This window comes from Lactuca sativa, chromosome 4 (assembly GCF_002870075.4).
Source record: "Lactuca sativa cultivar Salinas chromosome 4, Lsat_Salinas_v11, whole genome shotgun sequence".
NCBI lineage: Eukaryota > Viridiplantae > Streptophyta > Magnoliopsida > Asterales > Asteraceae > Lactuca > Lactuca sativa.
In genome coordinates, this window is record NC_056626.2 from 180,258,231 (window position 1) to 180,284,255 (window position 26,025).

The following is a 26,025-nucleotide window of genomic DNA, read 5'->3' on the forward strand; positions in this document are numbered from 1 at the left end:
TCAGTTTCATATTTAATCGCTGACTCATGGTCAACATGGTCAATATTCTCATTATTTGTTATTTATTTATTACAACATTGTGCTTTGAAAGTCATTTAAATCCAAATACAAAGCAATACTTGGGTAATTAAATAAGAAAAATAAAGTTCAGGTTAGAATAGTATCAACACACAGAACAGGTGAATTGATGTCTTGTTATGCTTCATCTGCTGGAGAACGAGGCATCCAAGTTATTATTGCTGGTGCAGGGGGTGCAGCCTATTTGCTAGGTTTTATTCTCAACTTTACTTTTATTTCTTCCAAATACAACAATTTCATTTTTTTTATTTTTCATTTTTTTCCAAAATTTGTGACTAGGTATGGTAGCTGCAGAGGCATCCAAGTTATTATTGCTAGTGCAGGGGGTGCAACCTATTTTCCATGTTTTATTCTCTACTTTACTTTTATTTCTTCCAAATACAACAATTTCAATTTTTTTTTTCATTTTTTTCCAAAATTTGTGATTAGGTATGCTAGCTGCATTGACACCCTTACCTGTCGTTGGAGTTCATGCGCGTGCTTCAGCATTAGATGGTCTTGACTCCCTTCTCTCAATTGTTCAGGTATATTATATTTTATATACAACAATCTACTATCATCTATTTCTTTATTATATACTTTCACTTCACTTTTTTCCTATTATAGTATTCTACTTTGAAAATTCTACAAAACCTTAATAGAAAGAAATAAAAGTAAGATGTTAAATTAATTACTGAAATAAATGGTATTTCTTGGAGATGTCAATGAAGAAAAGGTTTAGGCTGCTTAGTGATGAAGTGATGGAGCCTTTAACAAAATTTTATCCTCTGACATCCAATTAACCTAGAGCCCATAAGGACAATGATCATAAGACAGAACATACATTTTTTTTGTCTTTGATTGTTTAAAGTTGTGGCTATTTTCAATAGTATTGGGGCATGTTCATCATGCCGGGTTCCGAAGGAGAAACCAAACTTGAGAAAGAGAAAGTGGGAGATGTATGTTAGTTGTGGTAGAGCTAACAAATGGTTCTTCAGGTATGCAATACTCTAGGCATAATTATAATATAAAACTATAAAAAATTTCATTTTTTGATATATATATTTTGTTTTGTTTTGCAGAGGATACTAAAGAGAAAATCTTGCAAAGGACATTTTTTGTTTAATTTTGCAGAGGATACCCCTCATATTTTCCCAAATTACCCCTTCCTCTACAATGTTTTTTTGTTTCTGTGTATTTTGTGCATTAGGTAAAGTTGATGGAAGAAAGGAATATGAAGCCACTTGATTCAAATCTTGCAGCATTATCAACAAAATGCAGTAAAGACTTGGAGTTGAATTTAGCTAAGTCATTCTTGAGTGAGATGGGCCAATGTACAACTGCTTATCCATATAATCAGCTACTTGGAGCATTAGTCTTAAAGAATTATGAAAGGCAAGATGCAACTTTACTTAGTAGGAATTTGATGTAGAGTAGATTAGATGCAAGTTTAGATATTGTAAAAAATAGAGTTGTATGACATTAAATTTTATGCAATGGATTGTATTTTTTGTAAATGATATTTTATTTCTATTATGAGACATTAAATGCAAATTTAATTTAAAAATTAATAAATATATAAATATTTTTTTTTGAACATTTGAAATTATGATACGCAAAAATGTGTGTCATCTTCATTTATGACATGGCATTTCTTGACAGGGGCTTCCTTGATACGCATTGCGTGTTATTAACACGCGTGCCGTAAGGTTACGACACGCAAATGCGCGTCGTCTTCCTTTATGACAGGGCCTTCCTTGATACGCATTGCGTGTCATAACCGCGCATCGTAAATGCGCGTCATAAATGCGCGCCGTCTCTTTTTATGACAGGGCCTTCCTTGACGCGCATTTGCGCGTTGTCTGAGCCCTTTACGACGCGCAATGAGCGTCGTAAAAGGCTGTTTTTCTAGTAGTGACATTTCCATTTCAATTTGCCAAGTTCTCATAATTCAGATTATGAAAAGGGACATCGTAATCATAATAGAATTTTAGAACGCAAATAATGGACCCATATACAGAATTTCCTTATTTTGATCCATTCCAACATGAAATTCATATATATATATCCTTGACTAAATGATTAAAACCTCACAATCTAAGCTTATAGATTTGAGATGAAGTATAATTTCCTCTCCCTTAATTATAGCAAAACAACTTTTCCCAATTGAAACCATTTGTTTTCTATAATTAACATTGCTAACTTGCAATACTTATCATAATTATCATGCTCCCACTAGCATGATGATTATTAGCATAACACTTACGCTCCCACTACCTTTGACATGTACTCAGAAATCAGCTGGACTTCTGGAAATCAATACTTCATTGACTTTCTTACAAAAGTTCAGATTTCTGATACTAGATTGTTTTGATAAGACTTTATCAAAATCATACACCTTCCCTTAGACAGCACACTTGTGTGTCTAAACAATTATGAAGAGAGATGCCGTAATCATAATGGTTAGACCTTTTTGCCACTTCTCACAAATCCAGGTTAGTGTGCCGGTAAACCACACACGCTCCACTAACGACTTTGAGAATGCAAATATCACAATTGCTATCAAGCTAAAATCTACTTAGTGAAAGTGTTTCCTCACCATCATTTTCATGAATCGGAGAGAAACCTTATGAAACTTAGATTTAATGGTGTATGTGTTCTTATCCATATGAATTGTCAAAACCATAGGCACAAGACAAGGATAATGACAAATCCAAACTCATATGGACTGAACTCAATCTTAACTTCTTGCCACCTGGCAGCTCAAGGGCCTGCCATTGCTTCCAAGTTGTTGTGCAACACATTGAGAACTCTAAGAACTCATATGCAAAGCCAACTTTAACTGTAATGGGCACAGAATATGTCAACACGATAGGTTATAAACCTCAAGTCGTGTGCTAGTGAAGAACTTCAGGTTCTATTCTTGATTAGTTCTTGAGACTTTCAAGACCTTTAAGACTCCCACTGTCCTCTTGACCTATAAGACTCCCTTGTCAAACATCCAAGAGATAGTGTGGATTCTAACCAAGACAAACACTTCACACAATTGGCCTAAGTTGGTCTTTGTTTTATCCAAAACATCACAACTTACCAATTTCAAATGTAAAAGAGTAGAAAACTTTTACTCTTACATTTGACAAGTGTTTTAAACCTTCTTTGAGACATGTCACTCAAGTTACAATCTTGGAGTATGACTCTAAGACTCTTATTGGAACGAAGTATGACTCATCTTCTTGATTTAACCACTTCAACAATTGACAGCTCCTCTTCTTAGCTATCAAAATGCACTTAGAGGATGAATTGTGATTAGGTCACTAAATCATTAAGATGATCACACAACTGATAATAAAGTACTCTCCCATCTTTTTAGATTTGAGAAACTTCTATCCTTCTGCCTAATTTGATTCTTCTTATTCGCTCTGCCTTACATTGGAACCTTTTTCCAATGTCTCAGAATTACACTTAAGCTTGTAAGTATAACCATATTTACTGAGCTTTAGTAAACTTTGACGAATAGTCTTATCAATCTTTTGTGGTGGACTTAATCAGTGCACAAGAATGTGTACTCGATCCCTTAGTCCTTTACTTGACTCACACATCCATGTGAACGAGTAATTAGTCTTAATTTTTCCAATACTTGAAAGTTCTCATTCATCATGCTATACAACTTGCATGATTCCAAGTTCCTATCCAACTGAAACTTGGGTGATGAGAATCTTTCCTTATTTGGTAAATTTAGACATTACCACAAATGAAAGAATCAATTTCATATTTCCACTCTTGCTATTAATGGAATTATATAAGCAACAACTTTTCCTCAAATGCCATTGTAAGGTTATTTTAAAATAAATAAAATAAAAATTTTCTTTTATTTTAAAACTTTGCGGAAAAACTTATCCTTACAATCCATATGAAAACTTGTTGTTATCTATTCCTAAGCAATATCTCATAACTGCTAAGAAGTAGCTCAAGAATCCGATCTTCAAACTATGCGATAGAAATTCATCTACGCGATCAGATTTAGCATATTCTTTCTTTAAGTTCCTTTACTTTTCTTTGATTCTTAAAACATCACCATGTGACCCAGTCACATCATGTATCAAGAATCTCAGAATAGAAACTTAGCAGAGTTAGATAGTGGACTTTACCTGAAGTAGAGTCAAACTTATTGACTTTAACATCCTTAGGTAAATTTGGCAGCTTCCCAACCAATGCCCCTTTCTTTGGCGATATAAAGATATGGACCCTTTGATCATGGTACATGGGACTATCACAGACTTAGCTTTTCTCTTTACCATTTGGTCAACCGAGTTGACTATGGCCGATCCCTTTCCATTGGGAAGAGAATGTTTTTCTGGATTTCCTGTGTCACTATTGTCAATGTCCATCAAGTTTTAAGGAAGTTGATCTTAACAAATAGATAAGATCATTAAGGGTCTTGTCATAGTCTGTTTCATAGGTGTCCCAAAGGAACTCACTATGTGACTTAGAAAGTGATTGAACCACCAACTTTCTCAAGACTTTGACACCCAACTCTCCCGGCTTGTCAATATGTGACTACATCTCCAAGATGTGACCACACCTAGACCTTGCCTTGCCAATAGGGCTTGAGTGACCTTAAACTTTTCAAGAACTTGTGGGTTGGGGAGAATAACTGGAGGAGGTGAATGAAGTATGATTTCCAAGGGACATCATCTTCATTTATGAAAGCTTGTTTCAAGAGATTTGGGAAGATCATAAATGTCTAAACCAAACATCTTTTGGGAGATATTCAAGACAGTTGATCTTAAGTCCTTAATATGACAACCAATATGAAAATATTAAGGCTAAGACCCAACAAACTATTTTATAACTTAGAAGAGGTATGCCGTAATCCAAGCTATAAAATATTTGAAGGTAGGTGAATGACGATTCACCAATATCCACCAAGATAAACGAAATGTATAATAAGGTTTTAATTGGTTTTGAAAATCCTAGATCTTTGAGATTCATTGAACTGTTCAATGGCATGTTTCAATCACGAGTGTGCCCTTCAGGTTTTGTGATTGGGATGCCGAGGATCACAAAACAAGGTGTGAAGTAGCCATGCAAATTACTTGGTACCCTTAAGTGTTTACCCCTTAATCGATGTGCCAGTTAACCACACACGCTCCATCGATACTATGATAAACATTAAGTTACCCTTTGCCTACCTTGATAAATACGAGTTAGTGTGCCGGTTAACCACACACGTTCCAATAACCGACTTAAACAAAGTGCAAAGTGTAATTTCATGGATTAGCACCTCATTCACATTTTCCTAAGTAACTAAGATTGGGTATTATTAAGAGTTTAGTTACTTAGTATTTATCATTAATACTTTTAATGAAGGGAGAATTATAGTCCTGTTAAACCTGTTCGGCTAACGAACCTCCACCAGTCCAACAAGCGGTGGGTGAGAGTGGACACCCATTAAGTTGCCATTTTATAGGTAACAACCTTATACCCACCTTATAGATCGGCTTCGTGAATGAGGCGTACTAGCGGTAAGACTGACTTTACTCTTATACATATATATATATATATATATATATATATATATATATATATATATATATATATATATATATATATTAACTTATAATATTATAAAGTATAAGGGTTGAATTTTAACTCTTTAAAATTCTAAGGGCTAACATGGAATTAAAGTATTCATAAGAGAAAACTTTACAAATTCCAAAACTTGAGGGCAAGTTTTGAAACTATTCAAAACTAATTAATTCCATAACTTATGTGTTTAAAGTAGTTTTAATCCAAAAACTCTTCAAGTTCCATAACTTGAGGATAAGTTATGGAAGACTTTAAACTAATAAAAGAATTAACTTTTTCCTTTATTTTATAACTTATGGAATTAATTAAGGTTACACTTTTTTTTATTTATTTATTATTTAATGAAGAGACTCTTGGTCCTCCATAACTTGAGGACAAGTTATGAAGTCATAAACCCATTTAATTAGAACTAGACTCTTCATTTTTGTAACCTTTGCCAACTATTATGAGTTTTATGAAACTTAAATGTGACTTTTCATATAAATTGAGGACAAGTTACAAAAACACATTTTAGAATCAATTGTTAGATTAATTTGGATTGAAAACAACTATTTCACTCAATTTTTCTATTAATCTAAGCAACTCATAAGAACAAGATAATTCAAATCAAACTTTTTCATGTAATTAGTCTAAACCTTAAACTAATACAAAACACGAATCTATTGACAATTATCTTTGAAATTGGATTCGCATGAACATTACCACATCAAAAACAAGTTTATAAGTTCAAAAACATCTTAGGGTAATGTTCTTAGTCCAATTCCAGCCAAAAAAGTCGAATTTATGATGTCTGGGGGTCCAACTCGTCGAGTGCACGAACCAACTCGGCGAGTTGGATGCTTTTTGCCTTGGACTCGGCGAGTCTGCTAGGCAGATAGCACCAAAACTCGATTTTTCAGCTCCATTTGCAAGTATAACAAGAAAACAAGCCTAGGCTATGATACCACTGTAGGGTTTTGAGCATTCTAACACTCCTAAGTGTACATGCAACCCTAAATACCTTGGATCTATGTTTTCTCTATTATACATGCAAATAAGAACTTCCAAGGTATTATCCTAATCTAGCATACAAAACAATGGATATAACAAGATAGAATACATACCTTTTTCATGTAGAAAGTCTTCATGAAGCTTGAGTGCCTAGTGCCCCAAGTGTGACACCTCAAATGGTTCACACAAAACCAAATACACTTAGAATAACTTGAGAGAAATGTACACTTCATGAAATCGGCTAGCCCTTTCTAGAATGATCCTAGTCGCTGATTTTGTCAAGAATAAGATCATTATATAGTGTTACAATTAGGGTAAACCCTAATTGTCATGACTTTCCATTTCCTTGGATCCATGGGTTCAAATACACCATGGAGCATCCATGGACCATCCTATGGGTTTTAGCCCAACTTGATTATCCATGGAGCATTAGCCCACTATACAAGTATGGATGATTTACACAATCAACCCATATATTTAATTAGTCTTCTTTTGATCACTTAATTAATCCTAGATTAATTCTTGATCAATACTAATTAAATAATCTTATTATCCTTATTATTAATATACTAGAACTTATAATATATTAATAACCATAAGTGTCTTATTTCACTCATTATAGTCTATCCAAGTGCATGATGCCATGCAACCCAAATGGACCATGTCGGGTCGGGTCAAGTCTTACCAATTATAGTTATGGACTTAGACATTAATCCAACACGAGTATCATGATAAGTAGCAGATCGAGAGGTGATGTCATGGTTCGAGTACCATGAGAAGTAGCAGATCGAGAGGTGATGTCATGGTTCGAGTACCATGATTTGTAGCAGATCGAGAGGTGATGCCATGGTTCGAGTATCATGATAAGTAGCAGATCGAGAGGTGATGTCATGGTTCGAGTACCACGATAAGTAGCAGATCGAGAGGTGATGTCATGGTTCGAGTACCATGATTTGTAGCAAATCGAGAGGTGATGTCATGGTTCGAGTATCATAATTTGAGGCGGATTGAGAGGAGGGAACATGGTTCGAGCACCATGATTCGTAGCAAAATAAGAGGAGATAACATGTTCGGGTACCATGATTCATAGTAGATCGAGAGGTGGTCACCTGGTTGAGTACCAGGACACGTGGTGATTAGTGCTTCTAGTTTTACCGGTTATTCTGTGGTAATTGTCCAGACTGAGATCAGATGTGAAAAAGGATGGGGCCAGAGGACCATGATGAACGGGTTTTAGTGGAGTATCCCTTGAAAGGGAAATCGAGCTAGCTCTTAGGAATTGTTGATGAGTTGCCAGTTGGAGTCGCAAGAGTCAGGGATGAGTAGGGATGATGCATTATGGGAGAATATGGTCTGGGATGAGCGACCAGCCGATAGTGGAGATGTCACTATTTGTGACCAGAGTGGTACTATTTCAGTGTTCTGCGGGAAGCATGAGAGATATGGAGCTTCTGGTTTAAAGTTGGAGGTAAACCCCGTGGGGTAGCAAGCGTGGTGACCTTATCACCAAAATATTTAGGCAGTATGTTGGCTGCGAGGTATTCTTATGCCAAAAGAGAGATTCGTTAGTGGTACTAAGATAGATGAGAGCAAAGGAGTGCCTTGTAGAGGTAAAGGTACTTGTATTAGTAATTTCCGGTGGTTAAAAAGGAGTATACCGGGGCAGTGGCCCTCGTGGTCTACATGGTGTATCAACAACGAGAATGAGGTGTGTTTTTTTATGATCATTCCCGTTATGGGAGGGGGGTCGTTGAGCTAGAGTCGAAGTGCGTGGCAGGGCACTATTTCCGGATTTGAGATAAATTGGATTTAGAAAAGTGGGGTTTCCGATGGCATGTCAGTCTGAGTCTTCAAGATGGCTAGATGCAGTCATGTGTGGAGGATTCTAAGATTTTGTCAGGAACGGGATATTGGAGATTGTTTGGTGTCCTTTGGGAAGGCCCTGGCATGATTGCGAAATACGTTTAAGAGTCAAGTGTGACATGACTGGTGAGACAATCTACTGAGTAGACTGCGGACGTGCCAATTGATGATTGATTTGAACCTTGAGTGGGGGATAATTGGTTCTCTAGTTAGGGGATCAGCGATCCATTCATGTGCAGTCAGAGGAATGGTCATGGGAATCTGAGGTGCCAGAAGGGAAGATGTGAGAGTTGGCTTTAAGAAAGGATGAATGGATCCACGACAGGTGGTCGTCGATTGGGAAAAAATTCATTGTGACCTGTGATTTTCAATATTAGCATATGTTGAGTTCTAGTGCGATCAAATCGCTGGATTGCAGATGTCATAGCTCTGATTTGCAAGTGAAGGTATAGACTGTTATCAATACCCCTGGAAGGGTAGTAGTTGAATTGTCGATCAATTTCAAGGTTGATATGAGTAGTTCCGCATGGGTAGTGACCACTAGAGGGGGGAGCTTCGGGTTTTTGTCAGCATGTTCAAAGCCATTGACGATGACTCTATGTCTCAAATTGGAGGATGGCATTCTCTAAGGTTCTAGTGGTGCGAGAGTATGATCGGTTGAGAGACTCTGAAAGAGCAATGCAATATTCTGGCGCGGTGTCGTAAGTATGGGATTAGTGGTTTGGGCAAAGCATCATGAGATTCTGTGTTGGTATACCGAGGTATCTGGGTATGATGTCCTTATTACCAGATTATTTTGATTTTTGAGTTGAGATTATTCGGTGGGAGCAAGTATCTATAGTTCTGGTGGGAGCACTTGTCGTGGATCCATTCATCCTTTCTTAAAGCACTTGTCGTGGATCCATTCATCCTTTCGGTGGTAGCAAGTATCTATAGTTCCGGTGGGAGCACTTCGGCTAATTGATGTTAAGTGAGATTATTCGAGAATGTGGATTGCATCAATGAAAGGCGTTTTGTTACGGCAGATGTATTCAAAAATAGCAATGCATAATTTAGGTAAGTGTGTACACCTATCCTTGATTGGTACACAGGGCATGATTTAATGATCGCAAGGTGGCGTCGTGCTGAGGATGAGATTGTAAAGTGGTAAGAGCAAGTGCAGTAAGACTTCAGGGAGCTTCAGTCTCAATGAGTTAGTGCAAAGGGTTGTAATTATACTACGGGGAGCCATAGTACCGTACTCACCATTCAGTGAGGGTTGTGGTGATACTACGGGGAGCCATAGTACTCACTATTTAGTGAGAGATTGTGGTGATGCTACAGGGAGCCGTAGTACTCACTACTCAATGAGAGGGTGTGGTGATGCTAGACCTGACAATTTGATACACGACACGAACACGATACAAGTTTTCCATGTATGTGTTTTAGAAATTTGTGTTTCGTGTTTATTCGTGTCTGACACGTATTTTAAATTCGTGTTTCGTGTCTTACACGTTTCAAACACGAATTTACCTGTTTAGACACGTATAAGACACAATACAAATTCGTGTTGACACGTGACACGTATAAACACATATATACACACATATATTTTAGGGTTAAATTTTATATTTATAAAATACTAGGGACCGATTGCGTAAAAGTTAATAAATAGTTTATAACCCTAAATTGAATCGTTCGTTTCCAAAATCGCCGACATGCTCTATCTCAATTTCGTTTAGCTGAGTTCTTCATCTCACGCGAATCACTATCTGAGTTCTTCAGCGTCGCTCACCATCTATCACGATCGTCGGCCGATTCATCCCACATCTTCGTGCTTCATAGCCTTCACATCTTCTCCAATCTCCGGTCCTTCAGCCTCTCACCGAGTCACCATCGCTCGCCAAGTCGCCATCGGTGCTTCTCAAGTGAAATTGAAGCTGCTCACTGATTCTCAACTTCTCGTGAGTCGCCACAGTCTCTCAATTCTATCACCATAGCTTCTTCTGAGTTTATGGCTTCTAACAAAAACATGGTATATAATCTTTTCCTTAGTGATTTTCTGTTTATTTTTTTGTTTCCTTTGAATCTTTGATCACAGATTCAGCCTGCGATTTTTCTACTTATTGTTTTGTCTCCTTTGATCACATATTGACTATTTAAACTGTTAAGTGTTAACTGTTAAGACCATAGGATGTTAACTATTAACTGTTAAGACCATAGGATGTTATATAATCTTTTCCCTTGTACGCTTTTGTTTCTAGTTGACTCAAATTGGAAGACAAAGCCCCAATAAATTTGTTTGTAAGTCTTTTAGGCATGGTTGGTTGTTTTGTTTCCTTTATCAGTTTGTCTATGTAACAGCCCGGAATCTCAGGTATTATTAAAATTATGTTTTTGGGGTGATTTAAGAGGGGACTCGGCGAGTTGGAGCCTAGACTCGCCGAGTAGGATCGCAGACTTGGTCGCGGGTCCGCGACTGGACTCGACGAGTCCAGATATGGACTCGGCGAGTCGACGCTGTTCAGCAGAAACCCAAACCGTTTAGTTTGGATCGTATTTAACGCCTCTTAGGCCGTCATTTTCAGTCTTTTGGTCGATTGAGAAGAACCCTAATCGCTGTGAACGTCTAGAGCAGGAGAGAAAGCTTTTGGAACTTGGAAGAATTGGTTAGACAAGAAGAAGAAGAAATTGGTCAAAGGAATATCAAGGAGGATCGAGTCCTGAGGTTTGGGGGACACAGAGAGAACGTTCTCAGGTAATACTCGGATCAATTATGTTAGTTAATGTGCCTATGAACCTAGGGTTTATGAAAAACCCATTTAGTGATTAGATGGGTTATTATGTTATTACCCAGATGTTATACCCACAGTAAAGAGATGTTTAGACGTCCAGAGGGTCCCATGGTTGTATATCTTGGGACCATACGTAATTCAGGAAGCAGTTACTCGTCTGCATGGCATGGACTCGCCGAGTTGTTCTTCAGACTCGGCGAGTAGCTTGAAGATTTACTGGGACTCGCCGAGTTGTTCTTTAGACTCGGCGAGTGGAGTCTGAAGAACAACTCGGCGAGTCCATGCCATGGTACTCGCCGAGTCCGGTTGAGCTGACCGTTGACCGTTGACCGTTGACCAGAGTTGACCTAAGTCTGACTTCTTAGGGATAGTCACACTTAGAAGAAATAAGTATTAATGAGTTACGTAATGTTATAGGGAGGTTGTAGCTCGTCGGTTGTGCACGAGTCATTTCAGGAGTTGCTAGCTTTCAGCATATACGAGGTGAGTCTTCTCACTATACTGTACCCGGAAGGGTTTGACTGTGTGACCGGAAGGTCAGATATGATATGTGATATGTATGCTATGTGTGGAAAGTTAATTGTTATATGTGATATGTATGATATGTGGGCCGGAAGGCAATATGTTATGGGCCGGAAGGCGATTATGTTATGGGCCGGAAGGCGTTGTATTGAGGACCGGAAGGTCAGGGCCTGGAAAGGCGTATGTGTGTAAGTGTATATTGGGGAACTCACTAAGCATTTATGCTTACAGTTATTGTGTATGTATTTCAGGTACTAGCGAGGACCGTGGGAAGGCGCCGGCATGATCGATACACACTGAAGATTGTTTTTATGATCTTGGGATTTTGAATAATTGTATTGACTGAATAATTAAACTAATTATGCCTTGTTTGAATGGAAACAATTATGTTTTAAAATTGAAAAATTTGTTTGAAAAATTTGAGTTGTTACAATTGGTATCAGAGCCTTGGTTTGAGGGATTCGGGTGCACCTTAGGGGGGTATCTGAACTCAAACCGAGGATTTGAGGAAGTTTTTCAAATAAAGGCATAACTTTGTAAATGGTTTTGTGGTAAGCAAGAAAGAAGCAGTGTGTACGATCAGTCAGCGCCCGAACGGTAAAGATCCCCAAAATACCTTACAATATTATATGATATGAATTGTTATGCATGCTAGAAGACTAGGTACTCATGATAGGACTAGAGTGGCCTGAATTGTGATGCCTTAGTCTAGGGAAGTTGCCTATATGAGATGCTTTGCTAGTATGCGGGTAGATAGAGCGTATCAGAAGTAGAGTACTCACTATCTGGAGTTTGGGGAGGAGGACTTGGGATGAACATTGATGCGGTGTGGTCGGTAGTATTGGGCCTGTACTACCGAGGACACCGGGTCAGTGGGAGGCCCAAGTAGGAATCCCTGGATATCTGGGACTGAGTAGGGTTGCGTGACGAGTATGATTATACTCGGTAGAATCTCTGATAGTTTTATGTTGTATTTCAGAGATATCATGGTTAGACCGCGGCACGGGGCAAGTACGAGCAGTGTGAGTGACGAGGATATTCGTCAGATGATCCACGAGGAGGTGGCGGCGGCGATCCGGGCTGAGATCCCGGAGATGTTTGGGTCTATCAAGACCACCCTGATGGAGACGTTCGACGAGCGGTACGCCGCATTGACTGAGGCTGCAACTGCTGCAGCTACCGCAGCTGTGGCCGCTGCTAGGCCACAGGGGGGTGATTCATTGCTGTTCCGAGAGTTCAGCAACACGAAGCCACCAGAGTTCGACGGGACGCAGGATCCGATTGCTGCGATGAGGTGGATCGCAGATATAGAGGGGTGCTTCTACACTTGTTCATGCCCGGAGCACCTGAGGGTACGGTTCGCTTTGAACCAGCTCCGTCTGGGAGCCAAGGACTGGTGGAAGTTCGTGACGGCGAACTTCACTTTAGCAGAGACTGCGGCAGTGACATGGGAGGGGTTCACTACCATGTTCAGGGATGAGTACGTTCCCCCGGTGGAGCGGGAACGATTGGTTCAGGAGTTCTTAACCCTCAAGCAGGGTACTGATTCGGTGGCGGCGATCACGCGGAAGTTCCATGAGAGGGCGATGTTTTGCCCCGAGCTAGTGGCCACAGAGCAGGCTCGGATGAGCCGGTACTTAGGTGTTCTGAGGAGGGAGATCCGGGAGTTTGTGTCAAACTCCACTTACCATACTTTTACTGAGCTTCAGGCGAATGCCAGGAAGCGTGAGATCGAGTTAGAGACTCAGGCCAGGGAGGAGGCCGAGTCTCAGCAGGCAGACCGGCGACCGGCTCAGTCTCAGCCGGCAGCCAAGCGGATCAAGTCCGCCGATTCGAGGACGGGAGGTTCGAAGAACCGCACTTGCGTAAAGTGCGGTAAGGGTCACGATGGGGCGTGTCGAGCCGGTGCTTGCTACAAGTGTGGCAAGGAGGGACACATTGCTAGGGAGTGTCCCAAGGGATTTATGGTTTGCTTTCATTGCAACCAGACCGGCCATCGGAAGGCCGAGTGCCCTCAGCTTCGTCAGGGATCTGCACCTGTTGCCAGGACTACTGAGACCCGACCGGTGAAGGTCGAGGCCCCGAGGGCTCGTGGGAGAGCCTTTCAGCTGACTGCGGAGGAGGTCCGCGCTGCGCCCGATGTTGTGGCAGGTATGTTGTAATTCATGTATTTATTTTAATGTCAAGATGTTATGCTTATGTTATTATATGCGTAGGTACTTTCCTTGTGAACTCTGTGCCTGCCTTAGTGTTATTTGACTCGGGTGCGAGTAGGTCCTTTGTGTCCTTAGCCTTTAGTCAGCATATCGGCGTTAGTCGTGAGTCATTGAGTCGACCTTTGAGAGTTTCTATAGCTGACGAGAAGGTGATTTGTGCTACGGAGGTTCTTCGGGGATGTGTACTAGAGATTTTCGGGATTGGATTCCCAATTGATCTGATTCCTATCGTGATGGGGGATGTCTGTGTCATCGTGGGCATGGACTGGCTGAGCCGGTTCGGCGCTGTCATCGACTGTGAGCGTCAGTTGGTGACTATACGAGACCCTAGAGGGGGAGTTCTTTCGGTGTACGGCGAGGGTACCCGTTCGGGATCAGCTTTTTGTTCGGCCGCTAGGGCGAGGCAGTGTCTACGGCAGGGCTGTAAAGGTTTTGTGGCGTATGTGATGGATACGCGGGAGGTTTCCGAGAAACCGAAGTCAGTTGAGGAAGTTCCGGTGGTGCGCGAATTTTCGGATGTCTTTCCCGAGGAGTTGCCGGGAGTACCGCCTGTAAGGCAAGTAGAGTTTAGTATTGATCTGGTTCCGGGGGCAGCACCTATTGCTAAAGTGCCCTATCGTCTTGCACCTCCAGAGATGCAAGAGTTGTCCTCGCAACTCCAGGAGTTGCTGGGGAAGGGATTCATTCGGCCGAGCAGCTCGCCATGGGGAGCACCTATTCTGTTCGTCAAAAAGAAGGATGGTTCACACCGGATGTGCATTGATTACCGGGAGTTGAACAAGCTAACGGTCAAGAACCGTTACCCGTTACCGAGGATCGATGATTTATTCGATCAGTTGCAGGGAGCATCTTGGTTTTCCAAGATCGATCTGAGGTCAGGTTACCATCAGGTGAGAGTACGGGATGAAGACGTCCAGAAGACAGCGTTTAGGACGCGATATGGGCATTATGAGTTTGTGGTGATGCCTTTTGGACTCACCAATGCCCCGGCTGTGTTCATGGATCTCATGAACAGGGTATGCAGGCCGATGTTGGATCGGTCGGTGATCGTATTTATCGACGACATTCTGGTGTATTCGAGATCGAGAGAGCAACATGAGGAGCATTTGAGGGAGGTCCTTGAGGTATTGAGGTCGGAGAAACTTTATGCAAAGTTCTCCAAATGTGAATTCTGGTTGCGGGAGGTCCAGTTTCTAGGACATGTGGTTAATCAGAAAGGGATATTGGTCGATCCGGCCAAGGTTGAGGCGGTGATGAGTTGGGAGGTGCCGAAGTCACCCTCTGAGATCAGAAGTTTCCTTGGGTTGGCAGGGTATTATCGGAGATTTATCAAGGATTTCTCCAAGATCGCTGTGTCACTCACCAGATTGACCCGGAAGGGTGTTACGTTCTCATGGGGGTCCGAGCAGCAGACCTCCTTTGAGACACTTCGCCAAAGATTGTGCGAAGCCCCGATATTAGCTCTTCCAGAAGGGATGGAAGATTTCGTGGTATATTGCGACGCATCGATTTCGGGATTGGGTGCAGTGTTGATGCAGAGGGGTCATGTGATAGCTTATGCGTCGAGGCAGCTGAAGCCTCATGAGGCGAGATATCCCACGCATGATTTAGAGTTGGGGCAGTAGTGTTCGCTCTCAAGATTTGGCGTCACTACTTGTATGGGGTTCGATGTACGATATACACGGACCATAAGAGTTTGAAGTATTTGATGGATCAACCCAACCTAAATATGCGTCAGAGGAGGTGGTTGGATGTGGTCAAGGATTATGATTGTGAGATCCTGTACCACCCAGGCAAGGCTAATGTGGTAGCCGATGCATTGAGCCGCAGGGCGGAGAGCACTCCATGGCGAGATGTGTGCTTGAGACTGACCGTGATGACTCCTGTATTGGATGATATTCGTAGGGCACAGGCTGAGGCTGTGCGACCAGAAATGCAGAAGAAAGAGCGGGTTGTGGGGTTAATCTCAGAGTTTGTCAAGGATAGTCGAGACCTTATGACATTTCAGGGTCGGATTTGGGTGCCGTTCGTGGGCGGTACGCGTATTACGTTGATGGAAGAGGCTCATAAATCGAAATTCTCGATCCATCCCGGTGCTACAAAGATGTATTTGGATTTAAGGAAGGAATATTGGTGGCCCTGTATGAAGAGGGACGTGGCATGGTTCGTTGAGAGGTGCTTGACCTGCCGTAGGGTTAAAGCTGAGCACCAGAGACCGCATGGCAAGCTACAGCCATTGGAGATCCCCGAGTGGAAGTGGGAACAGATCACTATGGATTTTATCACCAAATTGCCAAGGACTGCTAGGGGAGTAGACGCAATTTGGGTGATTGTGGATAGGTTGACGAAGAGTGCACACTTCCTTGCCATCAGTGAGAGTTCTTCAGCGGAAAAGTTAGCGGAGATATACGTGAAAGAGGTGGTATCTCGGCACGGAGTGCCGATCTCGATTGTGTCAGACCGCGATGTGCGCTTCACTTCCAGGTTCTGGAAGAAATTCCATGAGGAGCTAGGTACTAAGTTGCATTTTAGTACCGCATACCATCCCCAGACAGACGGTCAGAGCGAGCGGACAATTCAGACACAGGAGGACATGCTCCGAGCGTGTGTGTTAGACTTTGGGGGTAGTTGGGATGCGTATTTACCATTGGCGGAGTTTTCCTACAACAACAGCCATCATTCGAGCATTGGTATGCCGCCTTTCGAGCTGTTGTATGGTAGGAGGTGTCGGACTCCCATTTGCTGGGGAGAGGTGGGACAGAGAGTGATGGGCAGCACGGAGATCATACTCCAGACGACAGAGCAGATTCAACAAGTGAGACAAAGATTATTGACTGCCCAGAGCCGACAGAAGAGTTATGCAGACAGGCGCCGATCCGAGCTTGAATTTCAAGTCGGCGACTTCGTTCTCCTGAAGGTCTCTCCTTGGAAAGGAGTGATTCGATTCAGGAAGAGGGGCAAATTGGGGCCCCGGTATATTGGGCCATTTCGTGTGGTTGCAAGGGTAGGCCGGGTAGCCTATCGGTTGGAGTTGCCAGCGGAGTTGGGTCAGATCCATGACACTTTTCATGTATCGCAGTTGAGGAAGTGCATAGCCGATGAGTCGGCAGTGGTTCCATTGGAGGATATTCAGGTGGATGCGAGCCTGAATTACGCGGAGAGACCAGTGGCGATCAGGGATCGGAAGATCAAGGTTCTGAGGAACAAGGAAGTACCTCTGGTGTTGGTTCAATGGCAACACCGTAAGGGATCAGAAATGACTTGGGAACCGGAGCGCGAAATGCGGGAGCAGCATCCGGAACTATTTGCAGAGTGAGACTTCGAGGGCGAAGTCTAATACAAGTGGGGGAGAGTTGTAACAGCCCGGAATCTCAGGTATTATTAAAATTATGTTTTTGGGGTGATTTAAGAGGGGACTCGGCGAGTTGGAGCCTAGACTCGCCGAGTAGGATCGCAGACTTGGTCGCGGGTCCGCGACTGGACTCGACGAGTCCAGATATGGACTCGGCGAGTCGACGCTGTTCAGCAGAAACCCTAACCGTTCAGTTTGGATCGTATTTAACGCCTCTTAGGCCGTCATTTTCAGTCTTTTGGTCGATTGAGAAGAACCCTAATCGCTGTGAACGTCTAGAGCAGGAGAGAAAGCTTTTGGAACTTGGAAGAATTGGTTAGACAAGAAGAAGAAGAAATTGGTCAAAGGAATATCAAGGAGGATCGAGTCCTGAGGTTTGGGGGACACAGAGAGAACGTTCTCAGGTAATACTCGGATCAATTATGTTAGTTAATGTGCCTATGAACCTAGGGTTTATGAAAAACCCATTTAGTGATTAGATGGGTTATTATGTTATTACCCAGATGTTATACCCACAGTAAAGAGATGTTTAGACGTCCAGAGGGTCCCATGGTTGTATATCTTGGGACCATACGTAATTCAGGAAGCAGTTACTCGTCTGCATGGCATGGACTCGCCGAGTTGTTCTTCAGACTCGGCGAGTAGCTTGAAGATTTACTGGGACTCGCCGAGTTGTTCTTCAGACTCGGCGAGTGGAGTCGGGGTGGCCCCGCGATTCTTCCAGGAGTAACTCGTCGGGTCGAGGAGGGTACTCGACGAGTAGATAAGGAATCTCAGAAAGTTGGAAGACGTCTAGACTCGCCGAGTCGCCATGGTACTCGCCGAGTCCGGTTGAGCTGACCGTTGACCGTTGACCGTTGACCAGAGTTGACCTAAGTCTGACTTCTTAGGGATAGTCACACTTAGAAGAAATAAGTATTAATGAGTTACGTAATGTTATAGGGAGGTTGTAGCTCGTCGGTTGTGCACGAGTCATTTCAGGAGTTGCTAGCTTTCAGCATATACGAGGTGAGTCTTCTCACTATACTGTACCCGGAAGGGTTTGACTGTGTGACCGGAAGGTCAGATATGATATGTGATATGTATGCTATGTGTGGTAAGTTAATTGTTATATGTGCTATGTATGATATGTGGGCCGGAAGGCAATATGTTATGGGCCGGAAGGCGATTATGTTATGGGCCGGAAGGCGTTGTATTGAGGACCGGAAGGTCAGGGCCCGGAAAGGCGTATGTGTGTAAGTGTATATTGGGGAACTCACTAAGCATTTATGCTTACAGTTATTGTGTATGTATTTCAGGTACTAGCGAGGACCGTGGGAAGGCGCCGGCATGATCGATACACACTGAAGATTGTTTTTATGATCTTGGGATTTTGAATAATTGTATTGACTGAATAATTAAACTAATTATGCCTTGTTTGAATGGAAACAATTATGTTTTAAAATTGAAAAATTTGTTTGAAAAATTTGAGTTGTTACAGTCTAATTCTTGTTTTTTTAGATGGATGACAATACTAACAATGATACTAAGGATGATTCAGATGATGATTGTGTGGAGGTAAAGAAGGAGCGAGAAGACAATCAGAAAATGAAAGGAACCCGTAAGAGGGAGAAGAAACAAACATCAGTGGTATGGCGTGTATTCAAGTTATTAAATGATGTTGTCACAAAAGATGGAATTAAGAGAGCAAAATGCAGATCGGGTGATGAGGTCAAGAACTATGACAGTAGATATGGAACCGGGAACTTACAATGACATATAAGATTATTTGCATGTTATTGTCAATTTTTCATCCTAGCTTAAAAAAGGCATTAAAAGCGTGTTTATTCATGTTTTCGTGTAACACGGTTAAAAACGTGTATATTCGTGTCGTGTTACGTGTCAAACGAATTTTTTATGTGTCGTGTTCGTGTTTGATATCCCAAACACGTTTTATAATTTGTGTTGTGTTCGTGTCGTGTAAATTTGTGTCTGACACGAATACACGACACGCAGACACGGATTGCCAGGTCTAGGTGATGCTACGGGGGGTCGTAGTATTCACCATTCAGTGAAAGGTTGTTGAGATACTGCAAGGAGCCGTAGTACCCACTAGTCAGCGAGAGAATGTTGTGATGAAGTAATCTCTGATCAGAGCATGAAGCAAAAGAGTTTTAGGCATGGGTAGCCCTAATATTTGAGTTTGTGGGAGCCTCGTGGTCGAACCAGGGGCGAGACTGGGGTCTCCATTTTGTTGGGAGTCATTATATTCTGAATTTAGTAGTGGTTTCGCAACCAAAGGGATGTGGATAAGTGGAGTACACGTGGGTTGCGGATCATGAGTCATGAGTTGAGTGCTTCGTTGGGTCGATTGGTTCCAACTCTGGACCAGACCAAACTTACGAGTTTGAGTTTGGCTCTGGTGGTGCGTTGGGTAGGCGAGATGAGATTCCGGACTCTAAGATGGGTTCCATGTTGAGGGGTATTGTTTATCATCTGATGTCTTAGAGTTGTTTAGTTTAGTACTCGGGTACAGGGGTACCGCGAGATGCATGGAACCTTGAGCAGTAAACGACAGAGGTCGGGGTTGAATCGATCTTCAGTTGGGAGTGTAGCATTCGCTTGGGGTAAGGCGAAATTTGCGACTTGTGTGTCACAATAGACCGATGTAATTATTGTGAGAAGGAAACCATTAAGACGGTTGGGATAATGCAATGGATAACCTTGGAAGTTCATCTGTTGGGTCGAGATCAGACCTGGTGCACAGTGTTAAAAGGGATATGAGAAATGGAGTTGAGACTTATGATATTTAGATTTCTGAGGACACTTCTGAGCGAGCATGATTATTCTCTTGTTTATGAGGTCAGAGTGTTGAGAATTCATTATTCGGATGGGTTCTGATGGCAGTTCAGTGGATGAGCCCTGGTAGGATGTGAACCCTTCTGTTCCTTAGGGCATGATTCGGATCGTTGCTATATTTGGTATGAGTGATCGGTAGCCGATTGTTGGCTTATGTCTGGAGAGAATCAGAGGGGCAGTGAGTTATCATGGTTTGTTAATCGAGGAGCAAATAACGTAGTGATATCTTGAGTGGGCAGTCTAGCGGCGGGCCAGGCACTAGAGTTTCCAGATATTGGGAAGGAGTATACTAGAGGCAAGAAGCGCTGGTTCAGTTCTGGACTTGGGAATTTCTGTGTGGGTCCAGGAGTCCATGGAGGAAGATATCGTTTTAGTGTGAGATTCTTTCAGGGGTGTTTTACGGGTGTTTGGTTTCTTTCTATGTGGTTTGAGGAGCGATTTCAAGGGTGAAATCAAATTAAGTGGGGGAGATTTGTAACATCCGGGATTTCGGTTATGATAGTTCGTGTTTCAATTTTGCGGATATAGGAGGGACTCGACGAGCCGAAAGTCTGACTCACCGAGTCACGTCGAGTTGGTCACGTGGATTTAATGAGTGGACTCAATGAGTTCAAGTATAGACTCGCCGAGTAGGTACTGGGCAGAGAAAACACTAACTTTCAGGGTTGGAACCTATTTAAAGGAACTTATGACCTTGGATGCACCCCATATCTTCTGTGAGAAACACTAAATCGCCATTGGAGCCATGGGAGAGCTCTTATGATGGAATCAAGTAATTTGGTGGGTTTTATGGAAGGTAAAGAGCATGATTCAAGCACGGAACGAGATAAGGGTTGTAGATCTAACATTTCTTCGCTTGGGACTGTTGTAAGAGGTATGATCTTGCATCCTTTTCACCTACTTTTTTTGTTAGACCTCAAGATCTTGGGAGTTTTAGGGTTTAACTCCCCTTCTTTTGTGTTTATGAGCTAAGTGAGACATGATCTAAGGTGGGAAACCTCAGATATGAACCTTGAGAGGTCCAGGGAGTCCCACTCTTTAAACTTTATTTTGTTCCATTGGAGTTGTGAACCTAGGTTGCCCTTTTAGAATCTATTTCACCCAATAAGACCCTATGAGTGGTGCATGAGCTTAAAGATTGGACCTTTACATGATTATTGAGTATTAGAAGGTCAAATCTACAAGTTAAAGAAACATATCTGACCTTAGAAGATCATTTGAGTGTTGCCATGGAGGAAACTCGTCGACTCCATAAGAGGACTCGACGAGTTGAGTCGGGTTGCCCCGCGTTCGTGTGCAGTGGTGACTAGTCGAGTGAGGCCTTAGGAGGATTCTGAGAACACTCATGGACACGCCGAGTCACCCGAGTGCACTCGACGAGTCTGGTCAAAGTTTGACCGTTGACTAGAGTTGACTTCAGTTGACCTTGGGGTTTTGGTCAAGCTGATTCATGAGAGGTTAGGGAAGGGTAGAATGGTCTTCTACCCATTCTTTAGAGATGAGGACAAGAGAAAGTATTGATTTGAGATGTTATCATTTTGATAGGAGGAGGCTAGTTCGGGATATCGAGCATGAGAGGGTATCCGATATCATGCGAGATGAGTCTTCTCACTATACTTTACCTTGAGTGGTAGTTATGTGTGACCGGAAGGTCTTATGTGATTACATTGAGTATTATGTTATCCTGTTATATGTGACATGCTATGCATTATGTCTTTGTTATTTATGCTATGCGGAGTTTATAGACCGGACCGGAGGGTCCAACGATTTATGAGACTGGAAGGCTCAAGCAGACCGGACCGGAGGCTCCAACGAGCTTAGGACCGGAAGGTCGACAGAGTTAGGGCCAGAGGGGCCACAGAGTTAGGACCAGAGGGTCCACAGAGTTATAGCCTCGAGTGGCTAAGATGTGTTGTATGTGGTATTTTGGGAACTCACTAAGATTTGTGCTTACCGTGTATGTGTTATGTGTTATAGGTTTCTCAGGATCGCGGGACGGCACCGACTTGATTGTACACACCAGGGAAAGAGTTATGAGGATCCTGGATTATTAATGAAGTTGTGTTTTGTAAATTGAATGAACAAGATTTTTATACAATATGTTATGAAAATTATGCGATTTTTAAATGAAAATTTTGTTTGAAAATTTACGGTGTTACACTTTTGTTCCACTCTCATCTCCCTCCTTCATTCTGGCCTGAGGCTCTTCACATGGCAGTTCATTTACTCAATATTTTACCTCCTATATCGTTCTCTAACGAAACACCTCAATATCGTTTCCTCATACGTCATCCCACATGCAATCAACTTCATGTGTTTGGTTTCCTATGCTTCCCTCGTCTCTACACATCTCATAAACTCCAACCCCGTTCAACGCCTTGCATTTTTCTTGAGTATCCTACTCATCATCGTGGTTTCCGTTTCTTTGACCTTTCCACTAGACACATGATTATTACTCATCACGTTACTTTTGATGAGTTCATCTTCCCGTATGGCTCAGTTACCCCCACTGAACCACCGTCAAATGATTTCCTTTCTGACTTAGATATCTTCCCCATCCTTCACCAAGTTCTTCACCCATCTCATTCATATTCCCCTACTCCCACTACCCCCTCCTCCCCGACCCTCACTCTTTTCCCTCCATCCTCTCGACCCTCCTCCCCTTTTCAAGTATCCCTCATCCTCCCCCTCCAACTCATCACATGCACACTTGATCCAGGAGTGGGATTATCAAACCCATTAATCGACTTAATTTACACTCCACCTCCTTCTCATTTGTCTCGTGGTCCCATATACAGGCTTTGAAAAATTTAATTGGCATAAAGCTATGAATGAGGAATATAATGCTCTTATTAGAAATGACACTTGGGTCCTTCTACCTTGTCCCCCCCCAGAGCCAATGTGGTTCGGTCCATATGGTTATTTAAGAAGACATTTAATGCTGATAGGTTTCTTTCTCGCTACAAAGCATGGTTAGTGGCTAATAGACGAAGCCAGCAACAGGAGCGTCTGTGATGAGACTTTCAGTCCAGTTATTAAACCGGCTGCTATTCATACAGTGCTCAGTTTGGCTGTCTCCAGGGATTGGCCCATTCATCAATTAGATGTGAAGAATGCATTTCTTCACGGACACATTCAGGAGATTGTCTACATGCATCAGCCACCAGATTTCCATCACTCCAAGCACCCCGACTATGTGTGTCATCTTCAGCGATCTTTATATGGTCTCAAGTAGGCATCAGCCACAGACTCTTCCCTTTTTGTTTATCATCATGGATCCGAAACTGCCTACCTGCTTTTATATGTTGATGACATTGTGCTCACGTCCTCTTCTCCTGCTATTCTCCAGTCTATTATTACTCATCTCAGTTGAGAGTTCGCCATGACTCATCTGGGGACTCTCAACTACTTCCTTGGGATTTTAGCCACTCGCTCATCACAGATAATCTTCCTCTCTCAATGAAAGTATGCCTCAGAGATTCTTGAGCATGCCCATATGCTGTAGTGTAATCCAGCTCACACTCATGCCGAGACTACTCATAAGTTGGATGCTACGGGACCTCCCGTTAAGGATCCATCTCTTTTTCGCAGTTTGGCTAGGGCTCTTCAGTACATCACGTTTACTAGACCAGATATTGCCTTCACAGTACATCAAATATGTTTATTCATGAAAGATCAATGAGAGCCCTATCTTCACGCACTCAAGCGTATTCTTCGCTACGTCAGAGGGACACTAAATTACGGTCTGCAACTATATGTTTCCCCGTCATCTGATCTTCATGCTTATTCAGATGTTGACTAGGGCAGATGCCTGGTTTCTCATCGCTCGACCTCCGGATATTGTGTTTTCCTTGGCGATAACCTCATATCATGTTCCTCCAAACAGCAAGGGGTTATCTCACGATCGAGTGCTGAGGCTGAGTATCGCGGTGTCGCCAATGTCGTTGCAGAGACGCGTTGGTTCGTAACTTGCTTCGTGAGCTTCAGTGCCCTCCCACCAAAGCCATAATTGTGTACTGTGAAAATATCAACTCTGTTTACATGACTTCGAACTCAGTTCAACACCAACGCACTAAACACATAGAGATTGACATACATTTTGTTTGTGATCTGGTTGCTAGGGGCACTGTTCGAATGTTTCATGTGCCCTCTTCCGCTGACATCTTCACTAAAGATTTCCCAACGACTCTGTTCAACGACTTTAAGAGCAGTATAAACGTTCGGAATTCTCCTCCCGATAAAACTGTGGGGGGATGTTAGGTGATATAGGCCTTCATGTATTGTATTTATCATAGCATTGTCTTATACTAGCCCATTGTAGTTAGGCCCATGTACTTTGTACTTTATTTATATGGTTCTTCTAATGAGATTGGGACATATAGGAAAATACCAGTTAACATGAGTGAACAACAAAATCTCTAAAATTAAAAAAAAAAAAAAAAAAATTTGTATCTTACTAAAATATATGCAAAACTTTTGCGTGTTGCCTTGATATATGCATGTCTTGCAACCGGTTATCATATGAAAATAAATGTTAATCTGTTTTTCTCTATTTTGTTGTTCTTGTTGACGTTTTATATATGTTTTATGTTCAAACTAAAAAAAAGGATTAGTTATATTGTTCCAGTTTCGAGCACATATTGGCATGAAGTTAATCATAATTATTCAACATCGGCAAAAACATTATTCTTTTAAGCGAGTATAATAAATGCAACAAGTTTGAAATGTACAGTTGCCTCGCATACACACCTCACAATCACTTGCAAATTAATGACTCGATCTTTCAATCTCTATCTAAAATATACATGTAAACAGTGTAAGGTATCTGTTAATTCACGATGAGCCAAACGATGAGGCCTTTGCTTTCTGCAGCCTCAAGTCATTATAGAAGCGGCTAATGAACTCCTCCGCCGCCTCATCCACTTTGTTGTCTTGGTCGACACTACTCAACGGAAACGGAGAGTCGGTTACCCTCAGCTGCCTAACCATCGGAGTACTCCCAAAGCCTGGAAGCGCCGGTGAGGAATTGTCGCTGTGAATCATCTCCATGGCTTTAAGCACAGCGTTAACAGCCATCATATCAAGATGATCCTTCGATGGTTTGCTGTTGGAGTGATGTTTCTTGTGGAGTGAAAATAGAGAGAAAGGGTGGTGAGTAGTGGGCGCAGGGCTGTTGCTGCAGCTGAACTCATATTCACCAGGCGGAGGTGAAGGGAAAGAGAGGTGGTATGAGCGGTGTTTGGCGGTGAAAGCCTCCCGGTTGATGTGGTACTGGTGGAACATCAGGTTCTGTAAGGCTTTTCCGGCGATCTTGCCACGCCTTATCATCATGTTGAGGTCCAGCAACAACTTTCTCTTGGATATGCCTTTTCGCAGCATGAAGTAAACCACACGAACTAAGTTCCAAACTTTCTTGGCTAAAACCGGTAGATTTTGTTCCATTTTTGTAACTAAGAAAGTTATTGGCTGTTGTTTAATAGTATATGAAGAAGATTGCAGATAAATTGTTGTGAAATGGAGGGACGACGAATGAGAGTACTTATAGGAAACAAACACCGTTTGTCACTTTGTCCTTTGATGTTAAGTTCTTTTTTTTTTTTTTTTTTTTCACAACATTAATCATACCCATTGGTTTGTCTTTTGATTTTAAAGTTAACCAGACAGTGTGTGGGACCTTCGTAATTTAATAAGTTCACTTAGCTTTTTATATTTCACTTTACTTTATGTACGCACTACTTGGGTTGTTGTCTTCTACTCTCGATCTTTTCTTTTCCATAAATTATTAGGAAGGGTTTGTGGCAGATTTTGGATTGGATAAGATTAT

General features: G+C 42.1%; 1 protein-coding gene across 1 annotated transcript; it reads right to left on the reverse strand.

The window, feature by feature from the left end:
• Positions 1 to 24,872: 24,872 nt before the first annotated feature.
• On the reverse strand, positions 24,873 to 25,722 carry LOC111907891 (uncharacterized). Its single transcript, XM_052771401.1, has one exon. It carries the CDS (start codon positions 25,641 to 25,643, stop codon positions 25,035 to 25,037), a length of 609 nt encoding a protein of 202 aa, XP_052627361.1. The 5' UTR covers positions 25,644 to 25,722; the 3' UTR covers positions 24,873 to 25,034.
• Between the last annotated feature and the right edge of the window lie 303 nt (positions 25,723 to 26,025).